Source organism: Engystomops pustulosus, chromosome 6 (assembly GCF_040894005.1).
Source record: "Engystomops pustulosus chromosome 6, aEngPut4.maternal, whole genome shotgun sequence".
Taxonomy (NCBI): domain Eukaryota; kingdom Metazoa; phylum Chordata; class Amphibia; order Anura; family Leptodactylidae; genus Engystomops; species Engystomops pustulosus.
The window spans coordinates 138,243,058-138,270,618 of NC_092416.1; the positions used below are offsets into that span (position 1 = coordinate 138,243,058).

The 27,561-nt window shown below is 40.1% G+C and overlaps 1 protein-coding gene across 1 annotated transcript; it reads left to right on the plus strand.

Moving 5' to 3' along the window:
- Positions 1 to 242: 242 nt before the first annotated feature.
- COL1A1 (collagen type I alpha 1 chain) lies at positions 243 to 19,380 on the plus strand. The gene is made up of 51 exons (XM_072111287.1): positions 243 to 458; positions 2,154 to 2,345; positions 2,581 to 2,600; positions 2,704 to 2,739; positions 3,082 to 3,174; positions 3,268 to 3,336; positions 3,533 to 3,577; positions 3,692 to 3,745; positions 4,351 to 4,404; positions 4,749 to 4,802; positions 5,331 to 5,384; positions 5,469 to 5,522; positions 5,617 to 5,661; positions 5,973 to 6,026; positions 6,118 to 6,162; positions 6,369 to 6,422; positions 6,673 to 6,771; positions 6,856 to 6,900; positions 7,063 to 7,161; positions 7,385 to 7,438; positions 7,526 to 7,633; positions 8,530 to 8,583; positions 8,814 to 8,912; positions 9,048 to 9,101; positions 9,196 to 9,294; positions 9,383 to 9,436; positions 9,754 to 9,807; positions 9,891 to 9,944; positions 10,263 to 10,316; positions 10,432 to 10,476; positions 10,766 to 10,864; positions 11,175 to 11,282; positions 11,459 to 11,566; positions 12,407 to 12,460; positions 12,555 to 12,608; positions 13,051 to 13,158; positions 13,254 to 13,307; positions 13,425 to 13,478; positions 13,898 to 14,059; positions 14,254 to 14,361; positions 14,690 to 14,797; positions 15,274 to 15,327; positions 15,416 to 15,523; positions 16,323 to 16,376; positions 16,464 to 16,571; positions 16,686 to 16,739; positions 16,857 to 16,964; positions 17,065 to 17,338; positions 17,429 to 17,619; positions 17,744 to 17,986; positions 18,095 to 19,380. Exons 1-51 carry the CDS (start codon positions 377 to 379, stop codon positions 18,239 to 18,241), a joined length of 4,335 nt encoding a protein of 1,444 aa, XP_071967388.1. The 5' UTR covers positions 243 to 376; the 3' UTR covers positions 18,242 to 19,380.
- The last annotated feature ends 8,181 nt before the right edge of the window (positions 19,381 to 27,561 follow it).

The following is a 27,561-nucleotide window of genomic DNA, read 5'->3' on the forward strand; positions in this document are numbered from 1 at the left end:
ATGTAAAAGACAAAGTATCTTGTCTCCTAAGAAAGACGAAGCTAGAATAAGACTCCTCAGGCTTCTGCACAGGGAGGAGCTGCCTTTGTTTGAAGTGCTTTTTTTTCTTAGGAGTCTGTGTATGAGATTGGTATTGGTTAAAGGGCTGGACCAATGTTCCAACCTTAAAAAAAAGGATAGAGAGTGCAAGATCCCAGGACCCCACCTCTCAAAGTGGAGGATAGATATAAAAGGGGACCCTGTCCAGCTGGGACACAGTAGGAAGTTTCTGCTGGGGTCTGCACTGGAGATATACCACTAAACCTACCCCTGTATGACTAGGACCTAAGAAGATCTAGGCAGGACCACAGAGAGTCTACATGTCTAATATCTAGACATGTTCAGCTTTGTGGATACACGATTACTGCTGGTAATAGCAGCGACCATCCTAGCAGCAAAATGTCAAGGAGAAGATGATGGTGAGTACAACACTATTACCTGTGCAGGTCATGGATGGGCACCTACATCTGCAAGGATGGGTGCACCTGAAATGTCCACTTGTAGATGTAGATAATGTGGAAGCAACCTGTTGCTCTGCAGATACTTTCAAACCTGATGCAATACTGGGAGTTGTAGTTCTACAACTCTCACAGAGCTACATGGGGCTTTTCTATGCATGTGGGTAAAAATGCTTACTAATAAATTTGGAAGTTTTAAAAAGAAATTGTGTTTAATGCATGTATGTACTTGATGGGTTAAATGTGAAGGTGATGGGAAGGACCTATGTAAACTTAGGGGTGGGATTCCTCTTTATCCTCTTTTCCTGTATGAGTTAATGCATTGTTTCTATTGAAAACATATTATCTCATGAGTGTGTGCTTGGAAATTGGGCTTGAGGGATAGAAAGTTGCATGTGGTTTTCATTACATTCTGTTAAACTCATCATGTGAGAAAGGGGGGGGTCTGAATAATAAAACATGGTAAGGAGTGATTCATCTGGGAATGTTAACAGCTTCCAGTATATAAAAGTCTAGACATAACTTCAGAACTCCAGCATCAGGATGCTAACTTACCATACTGGTCCAAGCTGCTACACTGCTGCCACCTAGTGGCCACTAGAGGAACTCCAGGCAATGTGCAAAACCTATTGTCCTTGGCCACAAGTCGTAAGGGTTTATAACATTACTATTGCCACTTCTTTAGTTATTCTAATTTCATTTTAATTCTGATACAGATTAACAAATAAAGTCTAATTTTATCTTATTTTTAAGTTTTATAATTGTTTAAAGACAACAGTGAATCACTGCCCCCTAGCGGTGCTGTGATGTAAAGCAATGACATGAATGGGTGTGGTACAAAAAAAAGTTCAGTACCTATTCTTTAACACCTGCATGGTGCTTTTGAGTCTTTTGTTTTACATTTCTGCATTACAAAATGTATTATTTATTATAATGTATAATGTATTAATAAAATAATTTGAATTTGTAAAAGAATTTTAGGAAGCTTATTATAGCTTGAGGCGAAAGATGTGAATATGACACTTCTGTCCTTGTGAGATGATGGTTGCTAGCACCTATTAACATTCCACTTGTACCTGAACATGCCCCATCCTGTACATCTCCATCTGCTCGAAGGCCGCAGGTTCCGCCTCCAGCACAGGATCTCCCCACCAGCCGCTGCTCCCACCCAGAACATTTCCACCTTCTCAGATTCCATTATTCCTCCTCCCCCTTCTCCTCCACATTATTCCCCCTCTTTTGTCCCTCATGGAGCCTGAGCACTTTTGATGTACATTGGTTTGGAAGAGACCCTAGCCTGGAAAACACAAATCCCTTCCAAATATTTTGTTCTCCTTCCTCCCACTCTTAGTATTTTTGGCAGCTTCCACCCTTGTCACTGTGCCTGGTTGATGGGAACCAGATGATAACTTTTTTGCTCATGTTCCTTGCTTTTAAACCAGATGTTGTTGAAAAAACCCAGCTGTGCTCTCCCTGCACTTTAACCCATTCCATGTAGCCCTGGCAGGTTAATGTGAATGTTGATTTTCATGGTTGCTAGAAGGGATTTGCTTCCTTACAGGTGGGATTCCATACTGAATTACTGGTCCCATTGCGGGCAATTTCTAGTATTGATTCTAAATGATCTAATGAATCCCTCCAATTATATCTTTGCAGCCACCTATTCTGAATGCACCCATGAAGGCAATAGGTATAGTGATAGAGATGTATGGAAACCCGAACCCTGCCAGATCTGCGTATGCGACAACGGAAACGTACTTTGCGATGAAGTGATCTGTGAAGAGATTCCCTGCGAAAACCCCGAAATCCCATTCGGAGAATGTTGCCCAATTTGCCCCGACACTTCCTGTAAGCAATAAATATCAACATTCTCTTTCAGTGCTTTGTTGTATAAGGTTGTAGCCATTGTAGGCCTTGAAGATTAGTAGATATTAGAACATATGACGCCATATTGATTTTTTTGTGGAAGCATCTAATAGATTAGAAGCAACATAGAAATGATATGATCATCCAAGCAACTCACAAACTCACATGTGTGTGGATAAACTGATTTTTTTTCTCTCTCTTTCTCTCTATCCAACAGATACTCAGTCTCAAGTTGAGGTGAGTAATGTTTTTGGGTACATCTCATGGATCATTTTGTATATATTAACTCTTCTAGATTTACATTCAAATTTCCTCAACATTATCTCTTTTTCATCACTAGGGGCCCAAGGGAGAGACTGGCCTACAGGGAGAGAGGGTAAGTGCCAAAGTTTAGGCCATGATCTCACAGTTGGTCATATCTTACAACCTTCTATATAAAACAGTTGACAGATGTACTTTATGTCAAGGCTATAGAACCTTCAACAGGTCCTCACCTGCAGGATTCTGAACTTTGCCCTTAAAAAGTCTTATTTTTTTAAAGAAACAAAAAACCACAGCTTAGAATTTCTATCAGTTACTTCACTCTGTCCAGACTTGTACCTTAAGACATTCCAGACTTTATGAGACTATAACTATCAGTAATTACTTCATGGTTCTTATGTGTAGAGAGTGATACCTTAATACCTTCTAGTAACATTTAATTTTGTCTTTGCTAAAGGGACCACCTGGCATACCTGGCAGAGATGGCATTCCCGGAAACCCTGGAGTTCCAGGACCCCCAGGCCCCCCTGGTCCACCTGGCCTTGGCGGAGTAAGTGTTTCACCTGATTTTACATGTTTTACCTCTACTATTGTAGGATAATGTCCATATCTAACAGAGGCATCTTTCTTTCCTTCTTTACAGAACTTCGCTCCTCAAATGTCTTATGGTTTTGATGAGAAATCTGCTGGTGTCTCTATGCCCGGTCCAATGGTAAGATGTTACTTGATTTCTTAGCATTTCTCAGTTGGTACAATCGAGAGATATGATTCTTTACAATGGTTGCTATGGTCACATCATAGTAAAGGTAGCTCTAATGTTGTGTAACTTAATATTATCGAGAATTCCTCCTCTAGGTTCTGTCATTTCAGATCCAAACTAAACTCCTCTCCTTATTGTTTCATCTTAGGGTCCAATGGGTCCTCGTGGTCCCCCTGGCCCATCTGGCTCACCTGTAAGTATCTTCAGAATCTGGCTACACATTACGTTTAGACCACTTATCACCCCGCTCTTTGAGCAAGACATATAGTAAATGTTATCTTACCATACCTTTCTTTTACCTTTACAGGGACCTCAAGGATTTCAAGGACCCCCTGGTGAACCCGGTGAACCTGGTGCCACTGTAAGTATCTTTCTACCATTTAGACTAGACACAATATTTCTGAAGCAAAACTTGTAAATTGGATTTGGAAAAAGTGAAAATGCCATTTCCAATGATATCCAATATGCCCCATGTACTAGGCCTCAGACAATGTCAAAATGCAATTCCTTCTATAACCTGCTACTTGCTGCACCTTTAAATATGGAGGTAGTAGCATTTCAATGAAAAAAGGCTACAGGCCTAAAGACTTCTACAAATTGAATTCCCTATTTTATACACAATGGCCTTTAGCAAGTTACTCAATTATAGTTTAGGCCTTCTTCTCCCACTGTCAGTGAGGCCCTAGACCCAGCAGTTTAGTAGCCATTGGTTATACAATCGGAACCATATATTATCCACATATAATTTTAGATCTTATTTGCAGCATATTTTTTTTATTTTTAAAAATGAAACCCAACCTGACAATGAGCCCTTGCTATAGACAACTTGGTAAACCCCATACCATTATATTTAGCTGACTATTAGATTCATAGGAAACCCCAGCATCAGGACAGGCTATACTAGTGCTTTAATATAAGAGTTGTGCCCAAAAATATTTGTTTAAACGAACATATCATCTTTTTCAGGGTGCTATGGGACCCCGTGGACCCTCAGGACCCCCAGGAAAGAACGGTGAAGATGTAAGTATCTGTATGCAATTGGAAGCCCATATAGAGAACTAATAATATTATGGAGGCCGCCAACAGAACATTTTCTAAAACTATAATGGCATTTACTAGAGATGAGGTAGTGGTGTAGTGCTTAAAGAACTAAAGTAGGGCTAGGTCTTGGCACATTGGTACAGAGTTACCTTGTAATGTTCCAAATATTAACATTTTGTATATACCCTACACTCTAGAATAAGGCCATGGATACAACAATAAATTCCAACAAACCTTGTATACAGCCAATGATGAGCACAAAACTGTATCTATTGTTCACATTTTGATTTCCTTTATTAATAATCTGCTTCATTTTCCAATAGGGTGAAGCTGGCAAACCTGGCCGCCCTGGTGAACGTGGACCCCCAGGCCCACAGGTAAGATTATTACAACCCTTTTAATGCGGTCCTTAAGGAAATCAATAAGATTAAGAGTCAATGGAAATAACAAGATGCTATCTGCAATCAACCATCTGAAATAAATGTATTCTTTGCTCTAAAGTAGAGGTGTTCCCTGACTTAAGGACACCCAACTTACAGACAACCCCCTACTTACAGACTGACCTCTCAGCCAACTGTGACCTCTGGTGAAGCTCTCTGAATGCTTTACTTTAGTTATAATCATTTTTCCTGTGACAGCACAAAATTTTGAAAATCCAATTGTCACTGGGACAAAAAAATATAGCTGTCCCGACTTACATACAAATTCCACTTAAGTACAAACCAAAAGAACCTATCTTGAACATAAACCAGGGACAGGCTGTAATGACACTTGAATGAAATTCAAGTAGTGACTTTGGTGGGCATTATTCAATGGCAGTGAACACACCACTAAGACTTGTGTGACTTTGTATTATCAGTGATAGTACCTCTTCTGTACCTAATATTTTCTTCATTAAATTCTAGGGTGCCCGTGGTCTTCCAGGAACTGCTGGTCTTCCAGGAATGAAGGGACACAGAGTGAGTTCAGCATGAAAACATCATCCATTTTTAGTAAGCCTTAAGGGTGCAAAGTCTTATGCCATTCTTCTTCTCCATACATAGGGTTTCAATGGTCTTGATGGTGCCAAGGGTGACACTGGTCCTGCTGGTCCCAAGGTAGGTCTTCGCTTATATCCTATCATGGGTAATAGCTAAATTACCAAAATATTCAATTTGATGATCCTAATGTCTTGTAATCTGTCTGTTTTAGGGAGAACCTGGTGCCGCTGGTGAGAATGGTGCCCCTGGACAAGTGGTGAGTAATAATTCTAAGATAATGGACATTAATAGTGTTATAGTTGTGAGTACAACACAACCTAGATTATTAGGTAAATAAAGCAAATTTGCTTTAGGTGATAAAATAAGTGTGTACATTTCTAGTATATATTTATGTTATATTTCACTTATGGCATAAGGTTGCTCTTTTGTCCAAATTCTACATAGGATAAAAATGTTGTGGTAAAAATAAAGAACATCAGAATAACAAAGGTTGTCTATGATGGGTTTTGTCTATTTAGGACAATTTGTGATATCATTCATGATGCTATTCTGATCTTTGTTGATTAGGGTCCTCGTGGTCTCCCTGGTGAGAGAGGTCGTCCCGGTCCCCCTGGCCCTGCTGTAAGTAAATTTGGTCTTTACCAAACCTTCATGGCTTACTGAAGAATCATCTTAATGGTATTAAAGATAAGCATCTCCTTTTGCCCTTTAGGGTGCTCGTGGTAATGATGGCTCTCCTGGTGCTGCTGGTCCCCCTGTAAGTAGCCTTGGATTACTATGAATTTCTAGGATATGTGCTTTTACAAATCTTATGATAGTTGATATATGATGTATTCACCTGTTTTAATACAGTAGATCTGTCTGGGTCTAGTCATTAGAAGCTATCAATATTTCACATTTTCCGTATTTGAAATGGAAGCAAATGTCTACCTTGACTTACCATTTCTATTTCCTGTGTTTTAGGGCCCCACTGGCCCAAGTGGACCTCCTGGATTCCCCGGTGGTGTTGGTCCCAAGGTAAGATTTTATACACCTGCAGATAACACAACAATATTTTCTGAATTGTATTCATGTTTAACATAGTAGCTGTAGATAGGTAAGACATAAATATCTGAACAGAATAATATACTTCTAGAACTAAAGCAAGTCAACGCCCTTAATATCTATCAATACATGCTAGGTGGAGAAACTCCTGGTCACTTAATCCACATCTTAGAATGATGATATAGTTTATGCTTCACAATGACCCATATTCTTTACCATTCAGGGTGATGCTGGTCCCCAAGGATCTCGTGGTCCTGATGGTCCCCAAGGTGCTCGTGGTGAACCTGGTGCTCCCGGCCCTGCTGGTTCTCCTGGCCCATCTGTAAGTGTCTGAGGAACCTTCAAATTCAGGATTTTAGACTTATCTCCCTAACAACACCATTTACTGATATGTTCTTTATTTTAGGGAAACCCTGGTACTGATGGTCAACCTGGTGCCAAGGGTGCCACTGTAAGTATCCATTATGATCTGTCTATTTTCTCAGTTTAACCTCTGTTTCTCTGAACAATCTGACCACAAAACTATTCACTCAGCACTTTCCATCTTATCTACATGTTCTAAATATGTTACTGCAATCCCTAATATGTTGCTTTATTTTTTAACATAATATAGGGTGCTCCTGGTATTGCTGGTGCTCCTGGTTTCCCTGGTGCCCGTGGTGCTCCTGGACCTCAGGGCCCTGGTGGTGCTCCTGGTCCTAAAGGCAACAATGTAAGTATAACACTAACAATATATGACCATTCTTCTAAAAACATAGTCCGAAATACACAATTGCATTAGTTATACACATGGCCAACCACTATGATTGTCTGTGTATAAATTACAAGTAGAGTTAGTAGATCAATACTGAAGATGATCTCTAATTCTGTGTAGCATAAGACCTAGGAAGATTATGTTAAACATAGTCTTACATATTGCTTTATCTCTATTGTAGGGTGAGCCTGGTGCCCCTGGAAACAAGGGTGAGCCCGGTGCTAAAGGAGAACCTGTAAGTATCATCTTCACTTATACCTTTTCAAATGAAACCATCTGATTAAGGTGGAAGCAGAAGGCTCACTTTTTAAATCTTCTGCAGGGCCCTGCTGGAGTTTCCGGACCCCCAGGTCCCCCTGGTGAAGAAGGAAAGAGAGGATCCCGTGGAGAACCTGGACCTTCTGGACCTCCCGGACCTGCTGGCGAACGTGTAAGTTACCCAAAAAGTCCAAATTATATACTGTGGTCAACAAATACTGACCATTTTACATTCCATCTTCTCATTTCATGTACTTTACATATCATCTTACTTATGGAAGGCCTACATAAAGTGTATGACTAAAAAAGTCACACACATGTGAATATTTAATGTTTAAAGGGATTAACATCCCATACCAATACAGTATTCACTTTCCTAATAAACAGTATATTTCAAAATGCATCAGAACAGGTATAACATTGGATCCTTGACTTGATATTCCACAATATATTGTTGACCAAATTGTATAAGGTCAGGGAACACTTTCCAGTCACCTTGTTAAGAGAGGTCTGAAGTTATTGAGTGCTTTGTTATAGAAATAAGATCTCTCTAATAAGAGAGTTCTCAGGGTAGCAATTTAAGGAATGCAGTGTTACATAGAGGTTACATCATGTAGGTAAACCAGTGATGTCATCTCTTTTTTCTACTTCCTGTCTTCATGTAGAACATTTTGGCCCTGCCCACAAAATGGCAGCCATCATTGAAGAACAAGAGGCCTTGAAATATTAAAATGAAATTCTATGAAATTAAATTATAAAAGGACTTGCCCAACATCAGTGAAAGCCTAAATAATTATGACCTACTGTAGTACTGTTGTCTATGGAGATGAGATTATCTTCTTCACTCATTATGATGTAATTAGTTTTAACATATAAATACAAGATAGAATGGGTGTCAGTTTACTCTAGTAATAAATGATTGGTTTGAGATGTTGCTGAATTTTAGGCCATGCTTTACAAAATATATATAAAATTCAATTTTTATTTTCCTGTCATCAGACTTTCTATTTTGTTTCTATCCCTCCATGAAAGAATTTCTTTATTTGACCATGTCACTTTCTCTTATAGGGTGCCCCTGGTAGCCGTGGTTTCCCCGGTTCCGATGGTGCTTCTGGACCCAAGGTGAGACTCCATGGACTTAATGATGGCATAGTAGTTTAATTTATTGGCCCAAAAAGCTAGAAATATAAGACTTAAATGACTGCTGACTATCCACAACTACTTTTCAACTGAATAAGGTGTAATGCCACCGATTGTATACATGACTTTTTCCCAATGGACTTGGTATTGACACCTCTAAGGCTCTGGGTTGCCAACTCTCAATTTTAACATTGATTATTTCTCTATTTTAGGGTCCCCCTGGTGAACGTGGTCCCGTTGGCGCTGCTGGTCCCAAGGGATCCCCTGGTGAGAGTGGCCGCCCTGGTGAGCCCGGTCTTCCCGGTGCTAAGGTGAGAGATTATCCCAGGACAAAACACAAAAAGCCAAAAAAGGCTTCTTACATAATATTAAGCAAGCAGACTTATAGATCTCAGTTTATCTGTAGAATACAACTTTAAATCTTTCTTTCTTTTCTGCCTTCTTAGGGTCTGACTGGTAGCCCTGGTAGCCCTGGCCCTGATGGCAAGACTGGTCCCGCTGTAAGTTGTCTTCTTTACCTTCCATTGATCTTAGCTATACTTCACTTAGATTTGCATTCTAACTTTTGATTTTTAATTTCCCACCATGACATAGGGTGCCCCTGGTCAAGATGGCCGCCCTGGACCTCCTGGCCCCCCTGGTGCTAGAGGCCAATCTGGTGTCATGGGATTCCCTGGACCAAAAGGTGCCGCTGTAAGTATTTTAAAATTGTTATTGCGTTTCTTCACAAATCTTCCCAATTTTGTATAAAATGTTTAATCATATTCTCTATCCTCCATAGGGTGAGCCTGGAAAGTCTGGTGAGAGAGGAGTTGCTGGTCCCCCAGGTCCAGTTGTAAGTATTTCAGATGACCTAAACTTTACATTCTGACAACCTAAAAACCTAAGGAGCCAGATCATAAGAATCAGATCATAAGGTTTACAACATTATGTAAAGCTCAAGACCATAACCATCTTTATAGAGTTTCATTCACATATCCCTGTATCAAGCTCTAGGAATTCTTAAGTAATTGTATTATAGGCCGCTAATCATCCACACCAGATACCAACAGCATAACTCAGCAGTAAGGCTTTACCAAGTAGTTATCTGAAGAGTAGGTTGATATCCATGCTTGCATCTTCAATAACACTTGTTTGTTCTACCTCTTTTAGGGTGCTGCTGGCAAAGATGGTGAAGTTGGTGCTCAAGGTCCCCCTGGCCCTGCTGTAAGTATTATCATTTTCCACCAATGTTCACTACTATTATGGATTTTCAACCAGATGTAACCATTATCTGTAATCCTTTTTAGGGCCCTGCTGGTGAAAGAGGAGAACAAGGTCCCGCTGGTCCCCCTGGATTCCAAGTAAGTCCTTTTGCACAGAACATGGCTGCTAATTGTCCTTAATTTCCAGGTCTTGTATCTAGGCCCACAGATGATATTCTCAGCCCTACATAAGAGCATTGTGCATACATTGCATTTGTCCTCTGTCTTGGATGGTAATCATGTTGTGGCCACTTTCAGTAGTCCTGATATGCTGGCATTACCATACACTCATAATAGGAGTAATAGTCCTGGAAATTAATATTCAGATATTAGCATCCATGCTTGAAAAGAAACTTAACTATTGTAACCTTTCACAACAAAAACCACAATATTAAAATATTATTTTTCATTTCATAGGGTCTTCCCGGATCTCCAGGTGCCCCTGGCGAGAGCGGCAAACCCGGTGAACAGGTGAGGATTTATGTCTAGGATGAATGGAACTTTTTGCTTTATGCAAAGCAATTTGGACTATACCTAAAATAATTATGTTGATATCATTATATTAACATTGTCTTTTTCATCATAGGGTGTTCCTGGAGATGTTGGTCCCCCTGGTCCTTCTGGCCCCAGAGTAAGTATCATGTCTTTAGACATTGATTTAGTAATGTCCAATAAACATTCCCTCTCTACCACTTTCTTTGTAAACGAAGGTTGGTCTACAATAGTAGGGTGCTGTATTGAAGTGCAAATAAGCTACTGCTTCCTCTAAGGATTGATATTACTATTCTTCAATATCAGGACCTTAGTACAGACCTTAGTAACATACTGTACTTTGTACTTAGACAATAAACCATTATTAGTGTAAGTACCTGCTCAGGAGTTAAAATTGACAATTGACTTACTACTTTTATCTCATTTAGGGTGAAAGAGGTTTCCCTGGTGAACGTGGTGCCCAAGGTCCTCCTGGCCCTCAGGGACCCCGTGGTTCTAATGGTGCTCCTGGTAACGATGGTGCTAAGGTGAGTTTACCTGCACATAGATGCAAATTAAGGGGGGACATTGTATCCTTGGAGGCCTGTTCTTTGATTTTGGATAAAAGAAAAATAGCAGAGCTTTACATACAGATATGAAATGTATTTAATACATTATGTTAGGTAAAAACCTTTAAAGATAAAATTGATATAATAGACTAAATTAAAAAAAAAGATCAAATATTTATAAATAGACCATTTTATGTTGTTACATAAGGATCTTTTAGCCAGTATTACAGAATTATAATGAACTGTTATGTTGATTTCCTTATGTTTTCTTATATTTTTATTATAATAGGGTGAAGCTGGTGCTCCAGGTTCCCCTGGTGGCCAAGGACCCCCTGGTCTTCAAGGAATGCCCGGTGAGCGTGGTGCCGCTGGTCTGCCTGGTTCTAAGGGAGACAGAGTAAGTGGCAACATATGGTTTAATAGATTATGGATCTAAATTGTATTTAATGGTGTCTTAATCCACGTGATCCTTCTACAATCCTCTACAATTCTCTTTTCTATATGTTTTTTTCAGTATTCTTAGTATAAACTTTACATTATATTCAATTATTAAATCTATCTTCCTTCTTACAGGGTGATCAAGGACCTAAAGGAAGCGATGGTGCCCCTGGTAAAGATGGAGCTAGAGGTCTGACTGGCCCAATTGGTCCACCTGGACCATCTGGTGCTCCTGGTGACAAAGTAAGTGAATTTCAACTACAATGAAACCTCTCCAAAGGATCATTTGGTGCATCCATTTTATCCAAGTCAAATTTGATTTCCAATATGCAAACTGTGCATATTTTTGGGAGGACCAAACCCCAGGTGCACACCACTTTTCAATGTGGGTGGTCATCTCATAGATTTTTCACCTAGACCTCTCCCAATGAACAAGTGTTACATTTGGGTTGTGTCTATGCAGGAGTAATGCCCTCAATTTTCCCACAATTAAATACACAGTTTCAAAAAAAACCACACTATATGCGAAATTCACAGCAATATTGGACCAAATGTCCTGCAAATTTACCTTAATGCTCTGCAAGATCCACACCATAGATCAACTTTTTGGCAGGTGTTTTGGCAGCATGTGGATTAAATTTTGTTTCAATTTTATCTAATTTGCTCCTACTTGTAAAATTTTTCTAAATTTTGTAGCAAAAAAACTGTATGCAGCCTTTGTGGATATACTACAGTATGCACCATGTGGACATACCTTTACACATTCAAAAGAGGGTCCCCAGCCCATATGCAGAAAATTATATGGCCAGAATTGATATTTTTTGAATGCTTGTGATGTTAAATATTTACTAAATAAAATGCATACAAAAAGTTGCACCATAAATAATTCTTTTTTGCATGAGCAGCCTTAGCTGGGCATAAAGTCTTTTTTCTTCCCCATGCCATTTATCCTCTGGTGGAATTCTTTGAATATTGTTGTCCCTTAAGCCCTTGTCCATTAGGCTCAAGCATGTAGTTGGCCATGGTTATACAGTACTTTTCCAGTATTCACCATCGATAACAGTCAATTATCCTTCTTTACAGGGTGAAGCTGGCCCCGCTGGTACTGCTGGCCCCACTGGTGCCCGTGGTGCTCCCGTAAGTATCTTTTAGAAAAATAAGTTTACTACTACCATCTTCAGGATCAATCATGGAATACCTTGTGACAATGGTCTACCTGTCTCTTCTATAGGGTGAGCGTGGTGAGCCTGGTCCTCCTGGCCCTGCTGGATTTGCTGGTCCTCCTGTAAGTATTCTTGTTATATTTTGACCCTCACATATAACAATTTTATAATTTCAATTAGCAACTTATTTTACATTGCTCAACTGAAACTTTTACAAACAGTGGGTAAACATATCCTTATTTTTTGAGAGTTGTCCTTATATTATGCCAATATAAGTACAGACTCACCAAGAATCTACAGTTTTAAATAAACCAAATAATTAAAAATCTTCAAATAATTTATAGGATTACTATTATAGATCTCAATTCTATCTGATATTTAGCATTGTACATATATTTATATAAGTATTTATATCTAAAAGTTTGACCATTTATTTGAAATCGATACCAAATAAATTTAGTAAACCTTATTGTAGTAAATAGGACTTCCTATAAAGTATTAGCCATGAGTACTTAAAAATTACAGAGCAACTACCCATACTGACCTTTCCTTCTCTCTCTTTAGGGTGCTGATGGTCAACCTGGTGCCAAGGGAGAACAAGGAGATACTGGTCCCAAAGGTGATGCTGGTCCTCCAGGCCCTGCTGGTCCCACTGGTGCTCCTGGCCCTGCTGTAAGTTTACATCTAGTTCTATAACCTCTATATATAATTATTGTTATTCCCAATATCTATAAATTCATGCCAATATATCTACTCTTCTTTTTTAGGGTGCAATTGGTGCTCCTGGTCCCAAAGGTGCTCGTGGTGCTGCTGGTCCTCCTGTAAGTATATGCTACTAAATGTATTGATAATTATTTAATGACCCAAAGATTTCTTCAATTGTAAAACTATATTTTGGAATATAGGAGCCAATGTAATCTTGGTTTTCACCTTTGTAGGGTGCTACTGGTTTCCCTGGTGCTGCTGGACGTGTTGGACCCCCTGGCCCCTCTGTAAGTACCATCTTTTGCCATAAGTGCACTCACAATTACACATAGAAAGAAATGCACCAATGCTGCTAATGTCTAAAGATTTTACCTACACTATATACTACAGCTTTAGTGATACAAAAGTAGTGAACAAAGTACTATTGACAAAAGAAATGGATAGGAACCACAAATCTAATATTTAGGCTAGGCCCACAAATTGATACCCGAACTTTAAACACCAAACAACAGTAACAAAGAGAGCACCAAGCTGCCTGCAACCCAACCAGATACAAAAAGTACTTAGTACACATTTTTATCGAGTTATTCAAGTGCACTATCCATTTTATGGTAACTTTTTTGAGTAGGTCTCTACACTATTATTTACAGTAGATACAACTCTACATGGAAAACAACTTACTTAAAACAACCTTTTACATCTTTAGGGAAATGCTGGACCTCCAGGACCACCTGGCCCAGCTGGAAAGGAAGGACAAAAAGGACCCCGTGGTGAGACTGGCCCTGCTGGACGTCCTGGTGAACCTGGAGCTGCTGGACCTCCCGGACCTTCTGGCGAAAAAGGTTCTCCTGGTAGCGATGGCCCTACTGTAAGTATCCACCTCATTATACATTTAGCCCTTTATAAAAATGAATTCCTTCATGAGTACTTGAAAAATACTGCAGGCTTTCGGCCTACAGTGCACCTACTTTGCAGTACATATATGTATATCCTCTGGAGTTTTATTCTCTGGAGTATTTGTTTAATATATATTCCTAAAGCACATCTGATTGTTATGTTTAGGGTCCCCCTGGTATTCCTGGACCTCAAGGTATTGCTGGAACCCGTGGTACAGTTGGTCTTCCTGGACAGAGAGGAGAAAGAGGTTTCCCTGGTCTTCCCGGACCCACTGTGAGTATCAAATTTAATGAGACACAATCATTTACATTTACCATCAGGTAGGCCCCAACATGGGTGCTGATTCCACTTGTTACTGACCACAACACATACAGTAAATTACATTATGTTAAATAATTTTACATCAAATTTTGGACATAATATAAGATATTTGGATAAAATATAACAGATCTTTATGTCCTTCATTATAACATATATGAGAATACAAGGCTAAAATCATCACACCATAGATTTGAATATGTTGAATTATTACTTACACATACACATCGTTGATCTTCATGTAGTATTATCTAATTTGTTTTTTTTCTATCTTACCTTTTAGGGTGAACCTGGCAAACAAGGCCCAGGTGGTCCAAGTGGTGAACGTGGTCCCCCAGGTCCTTCTGGCCCACCTGGCCTTGCTGGACCTCCTGGTGAACCTGGTCGTGAGGTAAATCTTTTATTATATTAGTACATTTATAAGGTTTTGCCACACATTTGTCATCTATAGATGTCTGATAACTGGGGTTCCACACATCTGAGACCTTATTGATCACATAAATAGGGGTCCCGAGAACCCTTTCCTTCTAACTGGAAGTTTGGCAGTAAGGAGAAGTTTGAATTTAGAAGGCATGTCTGCACCCTGAGATCCATTGAGTTTTATGCTGATTTTTCCTCATCCAGTGTGACCACTGCCCCATCAAACTCCTCCTTTGTCAATATACCTAAAAAAGATTCAGATGTTATCAGTAATAAAATGTATAGTACAACATAAAATCAACCCACAAGAACAAGCCATTTTACATCTTCAGAGCTGTGGTTTTTAAACCAAGAACCCAAGTGATGATATATTGCTTATGAACTTCCTGCAGAAGATCAGATTGTGAATTAGCATTTCCTTACATATCAAATGTTCTTCTTTTGTAGGGATCTCCTGGATCTGAGGGTTCTCCTGGTCGTGATGGTGCTGCTGGACCTAAGGTAAAGACCACCCAAATTGGAATATTTGATTCAACTGACTGTATCTAATAAAAACTGTCCTTTAATATGACTACTTCTTTCTCCATAGGGTGATCGTGGTGAGTCCGGACCTGCTGGTCCTCCTGGCGCTCCTGGTGCCCCTGGTGCTCCCGGCCCAGCTGGCCCTGCTGGAAAGAGTGGTGATCGTGGTGAGACTGTGAGTATGCCCCTTATTGGAAAGTAAGCCTCAGATCAGATTGAACATACAAATAAGAGAGAAGTAGGCATCATTCAATCTGGCCATAAGTTTACTGTGACACTGGACATAGGATGCACAATCAATCTAGGAATATTCTGGAAGCATTCTTATTTAGGCCTGCGTTTGTCAGCCTAAACCTTCTTTCCGTTATTGATAGGCTAAAAGTATAGTTATTTTCCAAATATTATCAATATTATTTACGTTGAAATCATCCATTTTGATCAATTTTATGTTATGCAGGTACAGCTACCTATGATGAAGAATTGCTGATGCTGGTTTCATGTTTGGTCTATTGCATCAGTTAGATAAACATTGTCAACCTGATGCAAACTTTACATATAAACTTTAGAGATATCTGAGCATAACCAGCTTGATATGAGTGAAGGAGTAGTTTTAGGTAATGCAGAAGTGACACTTGAACCCTGGGGTACAAGAGAGGGACAAGAGACAATCTTCCCTATTAAAGCCAACCTTGTTTAATAAATAGAACACCATGGGTTGGGATATGTTACAGATCTAGCACTGGGGTACCAAAGCTGCAATTTATACTTCTAAACCTGAGAGAATTTATTTGGCAATGGATCATCTAGTGGCCACCATTAAATCTGATGTTTCCGCTATAATAAATTCAGATTGGGTCTTTTGAAGACTACTTACACACAACATCAGAAAGGTTACTGACCAATCTGCATAAATAATATTAATATGTTGTCCAGCTAGATAACTCCCAGGTTTTGTTTCTCTTTTTCTTTTGTAGGGTCCCGCTGGTCCTGCTGGCCCCGCTGGTCCTTCTGGTGCTCGTGGCCCCGCTGTAAGTAGACTGACTTTCTCCACTAGTTCTTATTTTCAGCACTCTTTTAATACATTCCTTGATCACCCATATATTTTCTGCTTTTAGGGACTTCAAGGCCCACGTGGAGACAAGGGTGAAGCTGGTGAACAAGGAGAAAGAGGCATGAAGGGACACAGAGGATTCAATGGTCTTCCCGGACCACCTGGTCCCCCTGTAAGTGCCAGTGGTAACTGAATTATACCTATTCTACAGGTTGAATCTCAATGAGGAGTTTCTTCCTCACAAGTTGTAAACCTTGAAATATAAAAAGACCCCATTTTATTTCAGGGTCATTCTGGTGAACAAGGTCCATCTGGAGCTTCTGGTCCTGCTGGTCCAAGAGTAAGTATTTTTTTTTCTTTGCACTTCTCTGTTAGCACAGACAATATAATTTGTGCTAAGATGATGTATGCTACACGCCTAAATTTCAAAATTAACTTTGTGCTTTATCAATACTAGGGTCCCCCTGGCTCTTCTGGCAATCCTGGTAAAGATGGTGCTAATGGTCTGCCTGGTCCCGTTGGTCCTCCTGGTCCACGTGGTCGTACTGGTGATGTTGGTCCTGCTGTGAGTATCCTTTTTTCTTTAACTTGTAGGCTAGTCAAATTATGATGTTGACATCATTTTCCTTTGACTAAACTTTATTGACTTCTATTACAAATACTAGGGTCCCCCTGGACCTCCTGGTCCCCCAGGTCCTCCTGGCCCCCCAAGCGGTGGATTTGACTTCAGCTTCATGCCCCAACCTCCTCAAGAGAAATCTGATAGACACTATCGTGCTGATGATGCCAATGTGATGCGTGACCGTGACATGGAGGTAGACACCACCCTTAAGAGCCTGAGCAAACAGATTGAGAACATCCGCAGCCCTGAGGGTACCAGAAAGAACCCAGCCCGCACCTGCCGTGACCTGAAGATGTGCCACTCTGACTGGAAGAGCGGTAAGCAATTGAAGATACAGACATTTGTCTTTACCCATTCCATATTTTGCTGACCTTACTTCATATTGTCATTACTCCTCTTTTACACAGGTGAATACTGGATTGACCCCAACCAAGGATGTACTCTTGATGCCATCAAGGTTTTCTGCAACATGGAGACTGGAGAGACCTGCGTGTATCCTACTCAATCCACCATCCCACAGAAGAACTGGTACACTAGCAAGAACCCACGTGAGAAGAAACATGTCTGGTTTGGAGAGACAATGAGTGAAGGATTCCAGGTAATTAAAGTTCAACAGGATGGGTAGCTCTAGAAATTATGGAATGGATTAAATCAGGACTATCAAATATGTCCTATTGAAGACCAAATAGGTTACATAATAACCCTATCTTATTTTCTCATAGTTCGAATATGGCAGTGAGGGATCTGACCCAGCTGATGTTTCTATCCAACTTACCTTCCTGCGCCTTATGGCCACTGAAGCTTCCCAGAACATCACCTACCACTGCAAGAACAGCGTGGCTTACATGGACCAAGAAACTGGCAACTTGAAGAAGGCCCTGCTCCTTCAAGGCTCCAACGAAATTGAGATCAGAGCAGAGGGCAACAGCCGCTTCACATACAGTGTCACAGAGGATGGCTGCACGGTAAGTTAAGGTCTAAAAACTGGTAGAGAACCTCAAATCTGAAAATGTTATTAACTTCTAATGTATTATGTAAAAGTTAGATGCTAATAATCATTGTTTCTTCAACAGCAACACACAGGACAATGGGGTAAGACCGTTATTGATTACAAGACATCAAAGACATCACGCCTGCCCATCACTGATGTTGCACCCATGGATATTGGAGCTGCAGACCAGGAATTCGGAATTGAGATTGGACCAGTCTGCTTCGTGTAAAAACAAAACACAAATTCCAGGACAGGAGAATATCTCATGCGGACTTGAAATTGATGTTCCTCTCATCTCTAAAACTTTTCTTGTTTCCGTAAGCATTACACGAAAAAACAGATAGTCATGCTTTGAAGAACATCTCTCAAAGGACAGACCATGCCCGTGTATGTTGTGTTCACGGGATGGAGAATTATCACCTTTCTCAATATCTGTGCCCCTGTTTACATTGGCCTTCCCAGAACCTTGAACATGTTGTTATACCTTTGGAAAAAAAAGGAAATTATGACTGTCCCCGGATTTGAGAGGAGAAAGTTGGATCAATGATCCTAAAGTAGAAGAGGAGTAAACAAGATCATTTCATGTAATGCACCTTTTTTAAGAAAAAGAAAATGTTTTTTTTGTTTTTCATTTGTTCAGGTGGCAAAAAAAATAAATATGAAAAAATAAAATTGAAGGTGTGTGGAGAGTGTTTTGAAATCATGAAAGACTTGAGTTTTGTTCTCTGGGTGTGAGTGTCTACTTTCACTTCTTCTCCATCATTCTTGAAGTTCTTCCTCCATGATGTGCCATCCTTGTCATACTGAAGGTCCCACAAAATATCTTGATATTGGTGGCTCTTACAGTATTAGAAGGGTGAGCAATGTAGAGTATTAATGTGTGTTTTGTATTTCCTGAGACTACCTCACTGTTATGTCCCATTCATTTGGTGCTAAGGTCTCACTGCTTCTTTGATGGTCTTCTCCACAATCGCTTCAGTTTGGTGCTATTCAATAGAAGGGATCTATTGCCCATATTTTTCCTCTAACCCTCCCCCACCAATTAAAGGTGCTACTGTCTTTCCATTTTCCCAACTCTTTTAAACCCCTTTCCCGTGAACACAAGGTCATAAGGTCCTGTCTGTCTTGGTGTAATTCTCACCTTCTTGTTTTGCTTTGTCTTCTTTGTCTTCACCATTGCTCCTTCTCGTTCTCTTTTTTCATTCTTCATTTTCCATCTTTTTGTCCAAACCAAAACGAGACAGTGATGCCATGGGGTTTGAACTGAAAAACCAAAGGATCTGTACCTGTTTTGTTATTGTATAATAAATTGAGATGTTTTTAATTATTTTGATTGCTGAAATAAAGCATGTGATATGGTCCAAAACAGTCACTGTGATCGGTGGTCCTTCTCTATCCAACACTAATAACTCCCAATGAACTATAACTGGTAATGTAGAGATATTGGAGGATATTTATATAAAGTGTCATTACCTCCACTGGTTTCTGTTTACCAGTTGGTAAATAGGTACATATTTAATTTTGTAACACTTAGCAGATAATATTTCTGCCCCTGGGTCTATTTTCCGTCTCTGGGACCATTTTCTGTCCCGAGTGCCACAAATTTGTTCAGCTGTCGGAGGATGTAGCCAACATTGTCCACCAGATTATCAGCACCCAAACTTCCACAGGTGGAGAACTGTGAACTGTTTGTATCCCACTAGATCAATTTTCTTTTGATCTACTCTCCACCACTTTCCAGCGCCAAAAAATGAAAAAGACAAATATTAATTGTGTAAAAGTTTCCATTCCAGGGAAAACATGCCCCTTTTCATAGCAGAGTGGGAGGATGTGGAAAACACTGACACTGACCACTAAAAAGTGGATCGGAAAGGAGAACAGGTGGTGGGAGCGCCACAAAAAATGCAAAAACCCCATAGTAGATGTCTAACATTATGTTCTTTATTAAAGTCATAGGAGTGATTACCTTTGGCTAATACGTCTTGAGTAGTCAAATGTAAATTAGATTGCTGTGAGATTCTCATGTCCAATCATGGGAAGCCAATTAACATTGGGTAAACGGAATAGTTGTCCATTCAACACCATCATGAAAGACTGAGATGTCAAAAGAGATTCCCCTTTGTTAGAGGTAGCCATCTTGTTTTCAAGAGGATCAACTCAAATGAAATCAGGCTGAGGCTAAGTGCTTAGAAGTAGCTAGCTAGCATTGGTTTATGTAAGGATGCGAAATGCTCTTACAGACCATAGTCAATTAATTGGGGTTCTTCTATAGCTAAAAGCCAATGATTTGCAAACAATCCATTCTTTGTAGACTTCAAGATTATGAGTGTATGATTTTTCTGCCCAAATGTCATTTTCATCAGACCAGACAAATCTGTGTCTATAGGTGGGCTCTACTGTCCAGAAAATGTTCTAATGATCAAGGTTATCTATTCAGGACTACTACACAATCTGATTAAACTGACTTAACTGCAGGTTCCTTCAAATTGATGTGTGGTGCATCCAACTAGGCAATGTTTCCATGAGTCCTGTGTGCAATCCCAACCAAGGGCAAGGTATACCTGGAGTTTTTATGTTCTTCACAAGGTTTTCTTCCTACACACTATAAATGTGTTTCCTATATAGGTGGCCCTAGTGTTAGTGGTTATTTACATCATTCTAAGGCAAAGAAATAAAATTCTAAGGTACACGATAGGTAGAATAACACGGCTGATTATCAAGTGAGTAAGTATATGATTGAAAAGTTGGCACTGAATGACATCACAGTAGACAACAAACAGTGTATAGAAAGCCAAGGGACAACATGCTACTCTATGGCATCCAAATGGTCATTGAATTTCTAACAAATAAAATGGCGAGCTTCCCTATGATCAGAACCCCAAAAACTGTACGAGATAATTAAACGCATTAATATGCCATCTCTCAGTGGTGTAGGAGGATCTGTAGGTATATTTAGCAATCAATCTTTAGACCTGTCATGTTTGTATCTGTAGATCCGGTATATAAAGCAATTCATCCCCTTGAGTACAACCGATATCACTTGCCCTTAGCTCTGATTTTTAGACTTTCCATGAGGAAATGCTCTGATCACCATAGAATTCACTTACTGTTTATAAAATTAAGGGAAAAGATGAAGGTGGAAGCTCATGGACTCTAAATTTAATGTGACTCAGTGACATGGAGGATTTCTTTGTATGTGACTTTCCCACTTAAGATAGTACTGTAAAATATCCCATAAGGCTTTTGCCCATCTCTGGATCAAGACAGTGGAATTATAGGTTGTGGTTGATTGACTTGTGTCTTTTTTCAACCTTATGAACTATGTAATATGAAAATAACAACTTTTGTAGTAGAGATGGCTTAATCCATCATACTTTTTAATACTATACAATGCATCAAATTTTATTTAAGGAGAAAAGATAAAGATTCATGATATAGTGGCCATCACGCTGCCAAAAGAAACAAAGACATAGGAAAGCTGGCTGGAAGATGATTTTTTGAGGCAAAACCTATAAGGCGATTAGTAAATGCCAAGATTTTTCACCAAGAATTCTTCATAAACAGATTTTTGTATCACATCCGCAGCTCTGTCTGCCTCTCTCCATTGCAGCTTTTCTCCATCTGATCCCTTCCCTCCTTTCAATCCCACAACAATCTGCCAGACAGGGAGAGATTGCAGAAATCCCATGCAGCACACTATTGATTACAGAGCCCAGTGACTGTGTGGTGTATGGGGGCCATAATCTGGTCGCAAATCATACACAGCCCCCATAGTGGCCGTGGGAATATACCTTGAAGAAATTAAGCTCAATCACATTATTGTAGACAGTGCCAAACAACAATTCAAGGGGATGTGATGGCCAGGTATAAAAATTTTCGGAACCTAAAAAGTGATGAATTAAGCCTCTAGAGAGGTATAACTTGAAGCTTCTAGATCTCTGACCAAAATTGCTAAAAGACCCCACCTACCATGAGCCATCTATAATACTGATGTGATTGAGGGTCTTTTATCTTGAATGCAAATGCACAGGGCATGGTGCAACTGCTACGTCTACTCCCCATGCCTCTTACGGAAAAAATTTTGTGACATCAGAACAGAGGACAGTGGTCTGCCAACCAGTGTGACATCATTACAAATTTCTGCATGGTGGCCCCACTTCCCCTTAAAAAAATATCTACATATTAGTACACACACATTTATATAATCACACACATTTATACACTTATATACACACATTAAGTTCTACACATATTAATACACTCTTAAACACACACACACAAGTATAAACTCATACGCACATAGTAATGTAAATATATATATTTAAACACTCATACACACATTTTATACAAACTCATAAAGTATCTGTCAAAATACAGTATGTACACATCCATACATACACATACAGTATATACACATCATATACACACATAGGGGGGAATGTATCATAAGCTGGCACTTGAAAACTGGTGGTGAAGCAGTAATCATTTCCCCCCATAGTATATACAGGTCATATACACACATTCTGTATAGTATATATGCATTAAACACAATGGGGGCATTTATAAGGGCTTCTGCTCCTTGCCAGTACTAGCATTTCAACTATTTCCCTTCTTTCTGCCACCTCCACGCCAGGGGGGCATGGAAGGGCGTGAAGGGGAAAGGCAGGGTGGGCCGGAGGGTGGGCCTGCCATAGTAATAAACACTGCACAGCAACCCACTCACTGGACACATAAAGAGGCTGGAGCCTCTTGATGTATCCAGCAGTGCTGGATGCTCAGCGGGGTTACTATACACCGGCGCACAAGCCCTGGCATGTAATAAATGACTCCCGAATAGTATATATACATCATATACTTAGACATACAGAATATATGCTCCCTATGTACACATAAAGAAAGAATAAGCACACCATATTCACACATACAAACAGTATATACATATCATACATACAGTATATACATACCATATATCGTATACACAAACCATACATCATATAAAGTCCATATACAGTCATACAGCATATACATAAACACACACATACAGCAGATACACACACAGGTACAGCAGATACATACCATGAACACAAATATATATAGTAAATACTTATCCTCGGTGCATTGGTGCTCTAGACCTCCACTTAGCGTAGCGTCGGGAAGTCTCATGTGACGTTATATGACCTCGGGCAGGAAGAAGATAGGACGGCCCAGACACACAGACACAGAGGTGGACTAAGGGATGGGCAGTAGCATAGACATGGAGGGACTCGAGCACGCCTCCCGGGCACAGAGGACCCCTAAGCATTGCGGCTGCGGCAGCCACTACGGCGGTAGTTACGCCATTGTAGAAAATTTAGCATCATAGTTAAAATGGAGGAGATGGGATATAAGTGCCAGTGGCATATTAAGACTGCCATGGGCCCTGGCCCTTCCTATATATGATACTAGAATCAAGCTTCTTAGAGAATGGAGGTTACATCCCTTCTGCCTGCTTTCAATCTGCAGTTTAAGGACCTTTGGAGGACCTTCAAAGGTCCTGACATGGCTCCTGTGTACATGTGTATTGAGAGTAGGAAAAGATGTACGAGGATTTCATAGGTGAAAGTCCTTGTATCAAATTTGGGGGGTGGTTTGGGTGGTGGCCATGGACCCCAGGCCACCATCCAAACCACCTATATTATAATAAGGGCCTCCATCATGTTGGGTCTAGTGGGACTATGTTCAAGGGCCCCCCGTTTTCTAATAAAAAGGGGGGCCTTAGGAGCTCACGGTGCCAATAACCCCCCGTGCAGTCTGACGCCATCATTTTGAAAAAAAAAATCACCTTTTGGCTTCTTCTCCCCGGGCCCGTGGTTCCATCTGATTAGCTGATTAGTGCTCACTTCTTCCAGTCTCCATTTGTCATAATACAGACCAGTCTAAATCACCATCTCCAGTCTTCAATCTGGAAAAGAGGATATTACCCCAAAAGACTATGTTTGCTCTTCAAAACAAATGATCGAGTGCTCCAACTTTTGATGATCCGGTACTGTCGCTAAGGTTGCTCTAGAGAACGTACCTGAAAGGGAACTGTGAATAGTTTAAACGGACTTGAAAGAAAGCAGTTTAAGTAAATAAGGAAAAAATTGGTGGTTAAAATAAAGTAGGAAAATTTGAATTGTGCAATTTTTTATGGTGTTGTGCAATGTTTTTATGATGATGGTATAAGATAGGAACATTTTTTGGTGTAAATGTGTTATAGTGAGATACAGATACATTAAAGAAACAGGAAATATGCAAATACTTTGCCCCAAATGAAGCCATTGGACCCCTGATCGTCGTGATCTGTTGGGGTCTCATCACTGAGACCCCACTGATAAGTAATTTAGGCCCTATTCTGTGGATAAGGCCTAACTTGATTGGTGGGAAAGCCCCATTTAACCCAAAAGATCTTTGCACTATGTTTTGCCCAGTTTTTATTAGAATCAATAGCATGAGTATAGACACTGGTGTGAATTAACCCTCGCAGCAGTACTAGATCATCAAAGGTTTTAGCACCGAATGATCGTTTTTGGAATGCAAATGTCTTTCTCGAATTCTATAGTATTCTCTATAATCCTCTTTTCCCGATGGAAGACTGGAGATTGGGATATGGACTGACCAGTTTTATTACAATTGAACATTGGTAGGGGGGAAAACTAATATCTTTTTCATTGTTTATGTGCTCTTGCAGAGCAGAACCTAATTAGTGGCTCCTCTGCCGAACTAGCATCAGGGATACACTATTGTTTGAGAAACTTTCTTTTTATATGGCCTACAGAGTGTATAGAAATAATAACCAATGTATATTTAGCTCTCTCCAGAGCCCTTATACAGCACTACACCTCCCATCATTGCTGATCTCTGTTTATGTACACAGGCTCATAAGTGCTGTCATGTCAACACTGCAAGTTGGCTACAGTCTAAAGACTACAGCAAGAGGCTGGAGGCGACATACACTGTAGATGCAGCACGACTTCTAAACCTCTGTATACACATACTAGGTCATATTAGGTACTGCCCTGGACCGCGAGAGAGGTGAGTATAGGGTGTATTTTATCCCCTGGTGTCCATTTTAAAAAATAACATTATCCAGGACAACCTCTTTAAAGGACATCTACCATCAGATTACCTCATGGTAGATGCTTACTACTCATCTTCCCGTCCCCATCAGCAGTAAACTTCTAGCATATTTTAGAACCTCCGTATTTAGTAGAACAAAATCTCTATGAAGTTCACTGCTGATGAGGAAGGGGTTGGGAGGTGAGTAATAAGCATCTACCATCAGGTAATCTGGTGGTAGATGTCCTTTAAGCACTCATGATTGTGTAGTGGAAGGTGCTGGAACAGCGCTGCTAATTATAACTCCGTTGGTAAAAGTAGGGTGCTTTATTATCCAAACAGCCATTCGATTCGGGCTTAAAGAGGACCTGTCACCTCTAAAAACTAAAGTACGCAGCTCCTAGTGCTACAGCATATGCCACAGAGTTACACTGCTAGAAAACCTCCGATAACGCAAACACTGCAGCGCTGTACAATTGAAAAAGCGGTTGGGCGAATTCATTAGGGGGCGGGATTAGGGGTTGCACAGCTTGGACAGGTATTGAACAGGTGTCTGCGCTGGGATTTTGGCGCACACGATCGTTTTTTGGCGCAGCTGCGCTGGCTTCTGTGCAACACAAATTGGGCGGCGTGCCACCGGAATATCCGACTGATTTGGACTGAGTGCGGGTTTTATCTTTTTTTAAATTGTGTCGCAAGCCCAAGCACTTACATGCACCACAAAATAGAAGGTGAACTCTGTCAGACCTGAGCAGGGTAGCGACACATGCAGGATATCAGGCGCACAATCTTAGTGAATCGCGGCACAGTGCATTGGAGTCGGATAATACACTTTCGTATAGTAATAATAAATATACGTACAGGATAGGTTCTTAAGTTTTGTATTTAAGTTGAATTTCTATGCAAGTCAGAACTTTATAATGGTAACTCTGTTTGGGAACATAGTGGAACACATCCATGATATGTATTCTATAATAAATGTGAGTTAATTGGTAAAAAAGCATTGATGTCATTAGGAGACATCAATAGTCGCCATATTGAGATATTCATAAAATATAATACAATATTCCTCAATATAAATATATACCGTAATTGTATAATTAGAGATGGAAAGTGGGTGAACATTTTATGGGGCTCCAAATGAACATGTACCTCAATATCTAGGTAGCTACAGTAGCTAAAGGGCCGCTACTATCTCCGTGTATATGTATTACATGCTCTTTTAGAGCTTGTCAAGCTGAGCATGATTCTCAGGGGGGGGGAGCTGTGAGAGCAGCATTTTTCTCCTTTTCACAATTTGAATGTATTTCTCAACAGTATTATACGAGACGCTGTCCTTTTGTTGTCTCCTTTTATTTTTTCTAGTTCAGGAATGTTTAGTATACTTGCTTGGGTTGACATGTGACTTCTCATTTATTAAGTATAAAGCAGCTCATTTTGTATTGAAACTGTATAACGATATAAAGCTATAATGAGCATAGAGTGAGCTTCTTAGGATAGTGTCATTAGAGTAAATAGGTAAAAGCTTTATAAGTTGATGGCGCTACCCAACTTCCTCAGGTACAGAAACACATCTTTCCTAAAATTTCTGAATTAAAAATGTGTACACTGTTTACATATAGGACATTAAAACTGCAATACACAGCATATGTGAGCTCCTCCACCTAAGTACAAGGGCCGTGTGTGTTTGCAGTAGTATAAAGGAGGAGGGAGGCGAAGCTTATGCACAGCATTCCTTGTCTCCCTGCAACCCTCTCTGGTATGAAGAGCATGGTATAATGGGGGCATTGTACCCTGAGCTCCACCCCTGTGATGACACCTGAAGGGAAGAATGAATAACATCCTGAACATTTCAGATTAGACAAGGCCAGAAAACGAAGCACAAGCAAGAGAAGGGTCTTACATGGCAGTGCTCTACAGAAGGCACAGACAGGACCCCCAGAGCAAACTCTACCGGCATCCAGAAAAGTCCATACCATGGATTGTGCACCCACCTGCAGAAATATACACAACTGGATATAAGGATTCACATTAACATTCACTGGATAATTGGCATAGAACATATACAACCATCTGGATCTATATATGAATTATAAAGATGTGAAGGGTCACTCATCTATGTGACACACTGGAGAAGATTATGGAGAAGCAACTGGAATTGTGGCATGGATTATATATAGAAATATTATATATGGACCACATGGGACCTGCAATCATTTTGGCTTCAGAAGGAAAGGCATGTATTGTGAGACCCCTGAATATGTTTCTACTGGCCACCAACAAAGACTTCATGTGAGGAGCTATGAGATTATCAATGGACAAGCCTATGTGCACTTCTACCACACTCCCATCAGAGACCTCTGTTGTCTACCAATTTCCCATAATGCTTTGAGGTAAAAGAATGGTCCTCCCATCAGCAATAATGGTAAAGCTACATCTACATCTACATAGTCCTCAACTGAACATCTTCTC